We start from the raw sequence: 7064 nt of genomic DNA, 5'->3' as shown, positions 1-7064 counted from the left end.
CTTGTGGAGTTGCTCTTACGCATGTATATAATCTGAACAATCACACTGCAGCTCCGGGACTCGGATGGTACTCACATGTACTACATAAAGTTCACGCTCCGGAGCACACACCATGCACTTCAAAGTCATACACACACAAAGGTGTTAACTACTTTGCTTCAAGACTGGCAATCGTCTTTTCCAAATAATTATTTTGAAATTCAGGCCAACAGGGCAAGACTAAATGTTCCAAGTGTTGATTCAAATATTATGAAACACTATACACAAGTATAACATTAGTCCTTGATTACAATGTTCTGCAGAAAAATATGTATGGGAATAGCATTGTCCCATTATTTAAATATATAGAAAAAATGGGTCTTTAAATAAAATCCACGCAGTCGATTATTGTCCTTTTACGAGACCATGTTGGTGGTTTCTGCAGCCTTGCGAGTTTGCAACTATGATTAGTTCCTCAGACTCTGCAGGATATATTCTGCGTATAGGTCCCTGAAACAGCGGCACAATGGTTAATAATAATATATTGTACTCTCTCTGTTCGAAGTTATTTTAAAGTTGCAACTTTGTTCTAAGTCAAAAAAAATAAGCTTGACGAAGTCTATAATATCAACATATACTATACCAATTTGCATTCATTAGATTCATCATAAAATATATTTTTATATTGTACTATATATATTTGATGTTGTAGATATTAGCATATTTTCTTATACACTTCGTTAAATGTTTAGAAGTTTGACTTTGTGCAAAGCTAGAGCATCAAATAATTGGAACAAAGGGAGTATGCTTTAACTACAAATTTGTCTTCAATCAGGTAATGTATGTTAAATTAGCTTCTGTAGACATCCTTATATATACTAACATAAACACGTTTATTTATTTTTTTGCGGGGAACATAAACACGTTTAAACTGTAGATGGTGTCAGTTTCCGTCTCATTATAATGTGGAGGCATGCCTCTGAAATGCGTTTGCATTACTAATTGCTGATAGATAACCCTGTAAAGCTATTTCAGAAACAACTCACATCGAGTGCTTAATGGCAGCCTGTGCAGTCTCCGGTGGCAAGAAGTCGTTGACAGCAACCTCCTTGTTCTCATTCTTCTTGTCTGCAGAAGCATAACATCAAATAAACTAAGCATTTAAGGAAACCATTTATGTCGCTATGGTTGGCGTAAATCCGATAATATGTGAGGAAACAGAATGTACAATCTTCGAAGAAGCGACGGATTTCAGCAAGGCGGTGGGGAGAGAGCTCCTTAAGGTCGTTGAGATGACGGTACTCGGGATCATCAACGCAAACAGCAATGAGCTTATCATCTTTCTCACCCTTTTTGTTCCAAAAAGTAATCACGGTATCAAGCAGACATAATGTGAGATTGATATACTCTATTCATAAATGAAACTCTTAAAAAAACTGTCTTGCCTGATCAATCATGGGCATCAGCCCAATAGCCTTAGCTCGAAGAAAGCAACCAGGTATGACTGGTTCCTGTGAAGGTGTAGGTTAGTCAGAACACATAAGACATTCTCGATTCTCGGACACAATGTGCATCACCTTGTGAGTTGCATAAACTTGAAATCAGTAATGCAAAACTCACCTGCATCAGGACCAAGACGTCAATTGGATCTCCATCTTCACACAGCGTCCGTGGTACGAAACCGTAGTTATGTGGATAGACTACGGACGAGTACAGAATCCTGTCAACCTACAGAAATAGCTTAATTTTCATGTTCTCCACTGTGAAGAAGTTTTGTTTTTTAGCTTTCTTGTCATACACCACCAAGCTGAAAGTGAGGAATGTATGCGCGTACCTTTATCATCCCAGTCTTCTTGTCAAGTTCATACTTGACTTTGCTCCCCTTTGTGATCTCAACAACCTAAATTCATGCAAGACTATGATGCATATCTGAGCTATTTGCTGTAATTTACACAGCGTGCCAAGGCAATAGAGTATGTCAAGATGCTTACGGCGTTGAAGATCAGAGGGGCTTCAGGTCCTAGAATTTGGAGAAATTATACATGAGATTATATATGAACCTTCAGAAATACACTTTGAATCCCGATCGGGGCAAAGAATTTTGATGGGAGGCAAGACACTAGGATGTGCATTTACCTATCTCCAGATCATGCCAAGAATGTGCCGCGGCAGTTCGCTTCGAGAGAGATGATACCATCCGCTGGTTCAGCTTCGGAGAATCCTTCTTGCCTTCCGCCATTGTCCTACGATCCCACCACCCATGAATTTCCTTCCAAATGAACAACTAATGGAGAGGAAAAAAAAAGTAACCCCCTCTTTTTGTTCACACCAAACGGAAGATGTAAAATGATATCCGGGAGAAGGAGCGGGGTGTTTGGGAATTTACCGAATTTCGATAAGAATTGAGAAGGATGGCGGATATGAATGACTGGGAGAAGAGCACGTGAAGCGCAGGAACGGTCGTTGCTTATATAGAGCTCTAGGTGGGTTGGGAGATCCTGGAGAAGTGGCGGGAGAAGCGGCGGCTCGGACACCTTCTGCATGCGCTCCCGAATTAGAACGTAATACTACATATACTATATATAGCTAGGATTCATTTTTGTTGTTTTTTAGAGTTTTTTTTACAGGCTAAATCTGGCCAATGAGAAGCTGACCGTTAATTCGTCTGCCATCTGGCTGGGTACATGAGTGGGTGCACATAGCGACTTGGTTTGTTATTTGGCTCCTGGCCAACAAGCATTTTTGTCCGGCGGTGTTGGGCGGTGGGCGGTGGGCCCAGTCCGGATATTTTCGGCGGATTTAACGTATTTGCATGTTTGGGGCCCGAGCAAATTTTTTATATTTGGCCTGGCTCATAAAAATATACGAGTGACCCGCAAAACCGACCCCGAGCAGCTATATCTACCGGCTGCGAAGTGATTTAGAGTTCGCATCCTTCATTTCATCTGTCGTCTCCTTTCTCCTCCGCCGCCTCCCTTTCCAAACTTCGGTGAGAGATTCCACGGCGCGTCGTCCATTTTGTTCGGATCCATGGCGGGAGGGGCACATAGGCGTGTGGCCGAGGCGAAGGCAGGGGATCGCCGCCACGCAAGCGCACACAGCACGACGCGGAGACCTGCAGCTTCAGTCGGGCCGCCATCGGACCGTGGCGCTCGATGCATGCACGTGAATGCGGCGCACTCTCCCACAGCATGGCTAGGGCGCGTGGGCTCGCTTCCTCGAGCTCGACGACCAACTTTTGCCAAACACCAAGAGGCTCCGTGTGACGAAGATCGATCTTGATGCGGCGAAGGACGCGGTGGCGGATGGTAAAGATGGCGACGCCGCCCGGCTTGAGGCGGCGTAGGAGGAGTATGAGCTCGCCAACATTCTTTACCCGTCGGTGACCGAGTACTACCTCAATGTCAAGTCGTGAGCCGCTGCCGCCGACGTCAAATTAGTTCTAGCTTTTATCTATGTTTTAGTTTAATGTAGATGATCTCCTATGTGTTCTGGACGACCTATGTTGCAGCGACCTTCACGCGTGATGTGATCACGTATATGAATTTTTTTCCAGGATTCTCTTGACGGCCGACCCTCAGCCTAGGATGCCTACGGTCATCCTCTCCTCCCTGACCTGCTCGTTGCTGGCACGTACCTCGAGGGAGCCTTCACCGCCAGAACCCCATCTTCCCTTCCGGTGCAGCGGTGTCCGTGTGATGCATCTCCTCCTCTCCGCTTGAGTATGTAGGTGAAGGAAATATGCCCTAGAGGCAATAATAAAGTTGTTATTTATATTTCCTTATATCATGATAAATGTTTATTATTCATACTAGAATTGTATTAACCGAAAACTTAGTACATGTGTGAATACATAGACAAACAGAGTGTCACTAGTATGCCTTTACTTGACTAACTCGTTAATCAAAGATGGATAAGTTTTCTAGCTATGGACAAAGAGTTGTCATTAGATAAACGAGATCACATCATTAGAGAATTATATTGACTTGACCCATCCGTTAGCTTAGCACTATGATCGTTTAGTTTATTGTTATTGCTTTTTTCATAACTTATACATGTTCCTATGACTATGAGATTATGCAACTTCCGAATACCGGAGGAACACTAAGTGTGCTATCAAACGTCACAACGTAACTGGGTGACTATAAAGATGCTCTACAGGTGTCTCCGATGGTGTTCGTTGAGTTGGCATAGATCGAGATTAGGATTTGTCACTCCGTATATCGGAGAGGTATCTCTGGGCCGTCTCGGTAATGCACATCATTATAAGCCTTGCAAGCAATGTGACTAATGAGTTAGTTACGGGATGTAGCATTACGGAACGAGTAAAGAGACTTGCCGATAACGAGATTGAACTAGGTATTGAGATACCGACGATCGAATCTCAGGCAAGTAACATACCGATGACAAAGGGAACAACGTATGTTGTTATGCGGTTTGACCGATAAAGATCTTCGTAGAATATGTAGGAGCCAATATGAACATCCAGGTTACGCTACTGGTTATTCACCGGAGACGTGTCTCGGTCATGTCTACATAGTTCTCGAACCCGTAAGGTCCGCACGCTTAACGTTTGGTGACGATCGGTACTACGAGTTTATGTGTTTTGATGTACCGAAGGTAGTTCGGAGTCCCGTATGTGATCACGGACATGACGAGGAGTCTCGAAATGGTCGAGACATAAAGATTGATATATTGGACGCCTATATTCGGACTCAGAAGTGTTCTGGGTGATTTCGGAGAAACTCGGAGTGCCGGAGGGTTACCGGAACCCCCCGGGAACTAGTGGGCCTTAGTGGAGAGAGAGAGGGGCTGCCAGGGCAGGCCGCACGCCCCCTCCCCCTTGAGTCCAAATTGGACTAGGAGGGGGGTGTCGCCCCCCTTTCCTTCCCCTCTCCCACTCCTTCCTTCCCCCTCCTAGTAGGACTAGGAAATGAGGAATCCTACTCCTACTAGGAGGAGGATTCCACCCCTCCTTGGCGCGCCCTAGGGCCGGCCGGCCTCTCCCTTGCTCCTTTATATACGGGGGCAGGGGGCACCCTAGAAAACACAACAGATAATTGTCTTAGCCGTGTGCGATGCCCCCCTCCACCATAATCCATCTCGTTCATATCGTTGTAGTGCTTAGACGAAGCCCTGTGTCGGTAACTTCATCATCACCGTCATCACGCCATCGTGCCGACGAAGCTCTCCCTCAACACTCAGCTGGATCGAGAGTTCGTGGGACGTCACCGAGCCGAACGTGTGCAGATCGCGGAGGTACCGTATTTTCGGTACTAGGATCGTGAAGACGTACGACTGCATCAACCGCGTTGTCATAACGCTTCCGCTTACGGTCTACGAGGGTACGTGGACAACACTCTTCCCCTCTCGTTACTATGCATCACCATGATATATCTTCCATGTGTGTAGGAATTTTTTTGAAATTACTGTGTTCCCCAAAAGTGGCATCCGAGTCAGGTCTATGCGTAGATGTTATATGCACGAGTAGAACACAAAGAAGTTGTGGGCGTGGGTATATACATATTGCTTGCCGTCACTAGTTGATTCTTGATTCAGCGGTATTGTTGGATGAAGCGGCTCAGACCGACATTACGCGTACGCTTACGCGAGACTGGTCCTACCGGCGTGCTTCGCACACAGGTGGCTGGTGGGTGTCAGTTTCTCCAACTTTAGTTGAATCGGATTCAATGAACAGGGTTCTTTCTGAAGATCAAAAAGCAATCACTATACCGCGTTGTGGTTTTTGATGCGTAGGTAAGAACGGTTCTTGCTCAGCCCGTAGCAGCCACGTAAAACTTGCAACAACAAAGTAGAGGACGCCTAACTTCTTTTTTGCAGGGCATGTTTGTTGGGGAACGTAGCATAAATTCAAAATTTTCCTACGTGTCACCAAGATCTATCTATGGAGTCATCTAGCAACGAGGGAGGAGTGGATCTACATACCCTTGTAGATCGCGCGCGGAAGCGTTCAAGAGAACGGGGTTGATGGAGTCGTACTCGTCGTGATCCAAATCACCGATGATCCTAGCGCCGAACGGACGGCACCTCCGCGTTCAACACACGTACGGAGCAGCGACGTCTCCTCCTTCTTGATCCAGCAAGGGGGAAGGAGAGGTTGATGGAGATCCAGCAGCACGACGGCGTGGTGGTGGAAGTAGCGGGATTCCAACAAGGCTTCGCCAAGCGCTGCGGGAGGAGGGAGATGTGTCATGGGAGGGAGAGGGAGGCGACAGGGCTTAGGTGTTGCTGCCCTCCCTTCCCCCACTATATATAGGGCCAAGGGAGAGGGGGGGCGCAGCCTTGGCCCTTCCTCCAAGGAAGGGTGCGGCCAAGGGAGAGTCCCTCCTCCCCAAGGCACCTCAGATGTGCCTTCCCCCTTTAGGACTCTTCCTCTCCCTTGATTCTTGGCGCATGGGCCTCTTGGGGCTGGTGCCCTTGGCCCATATAGGCCAAGGCGCACCCCCTACAGCCCATGTGGCCCCCCGGGGCAGGTGGCCCCACCCGGTGGACCCCCGGGACCCTTTCGATGGTCCCGGTACAATACCGGTGACCCCGAAACTTGTCCCGATGGCCGAAATAGCACTTTCTATATATAAATCTTTACCTCCGGACCATTCCGGAACTCCTCGTGACGTCCGGGATCTCATCCGGGACTCCGAACAACTTTCGGGTTACCGCATACTAATATCTCTATAACCCTAGCATCACCGAACCTTAAGTGTGTAGACCCTACGGGTTCGGGAGACATGCAGACATGACCGAGATGACTCTCCGGTCCATAGCCAATAGCGGGATCTGGATACCCATGTTGGCTCCCACATGTTCCACGATGATCTCATCGGATGAACCACGATGTCAAGGACTTAATCAATCCCGTATACAATTCCCTTTGTCTATCGGTACAATACTTGCCCGAGATTCGATCGTCGGTATCCCGATACCTTGTTCAATCTCGTTACCGGCAAGTCTCTTTACTCGTTCCGTAACACATCATCCCGTGATCAACTCCTTGATCACATTGTGCACATTATGATGATGTCCTACCGAGTGGGCCCAGAGATACCTCTCCGTTTACACGGAGT

General features: G+C 46.9%; 1 protein-coding gene across 2 annotated transcripts; it reads right to left on the bottom strand.

Annotated features, from left to right (window-relative positions):
- Window positions 1-224: 224 nt before the first annotated feature.
- On the bottom strand, window positions 225-2423 carry LOC123178446 (soluble inorganic pyrophosphatase 3). Of its 2 annotated transcripts, none has more exons than XM_044591460.1 (9): window positions 2366-2423; window positions 2116-2222; window positions 1971-1999; window positions 1814-1879; window positions 1600-1707; window positions 1425-1490; window positions 1208-1328; window positions 1026-1107; window positions 225-489 (listed from the first exon to the last, which is right to left on the bottom strand). In XM_044591460.1, the coding sequence occupies exons 2-9, from the start codon at window positions 2216-2218 to the stop codon at window positions 447-449; spliced, it is 618 nt and encodes a 205-aa protein (XP_044447395.1). In that variant the 5' UTR covers window positions 2219-2222; window positions 2366-2423; the 3' UTR covers window positions 225-446. The 2 variants fall into 2 exon arrangements, with proteins under 2 accessions (XP_044447395.1, XP_044447407.1); XM_044591472.1 differs by having other exon boundaries at window positions 2116-2263; window positions 2366-2406.
- Between the last annotated feature and the right edge of the window lie 4641 nt (window positions 2424-7064).

Source organism: Triticum aestivum, chromosome 1A (genome assembly GCF_018294505.1).
Source record: "Triticum aestivum cultivar Chinese Spring chromosome 1A, IWGSC CS RefSeq v2.1, whole genome shotgun sequence".
Taxonomy (NCBI): Eukaryota; Viridiplantae; Streptophyta; class Magnoliopsida; order Poales; family Poaceae; genus Triticum; species Triticum aestivum.
The sequence above is the reverse complement of the archived record's forward strand: the minus strand, read 5'-3'. Positions and strand labels throughout refer to the sequence as shown.

Coding starts and splice junctions, on each gene's coding strand:
- LOC123178446 (XM_044591460.1), bottom strand. CDS start 2,218: ATGGCGGAAGGCAAGAAGGATTCTCCGAAGCTGAACCAGCGGATGGTA. Junction 1,329..1,424: donor TGATGCCCATGATTGATCAG/GCAAGACAGTTT, acceptor TGGAACAAAAAG/GGTGAGAAAGATGATAAGCT. Junction 1,108..1,207: donor CCGTCGCTTCTTCGAAGATT/GTACATTCTGTT, acceptor ATGCTTCTGCAG/ACAAGAAGAATGAGAACAAG.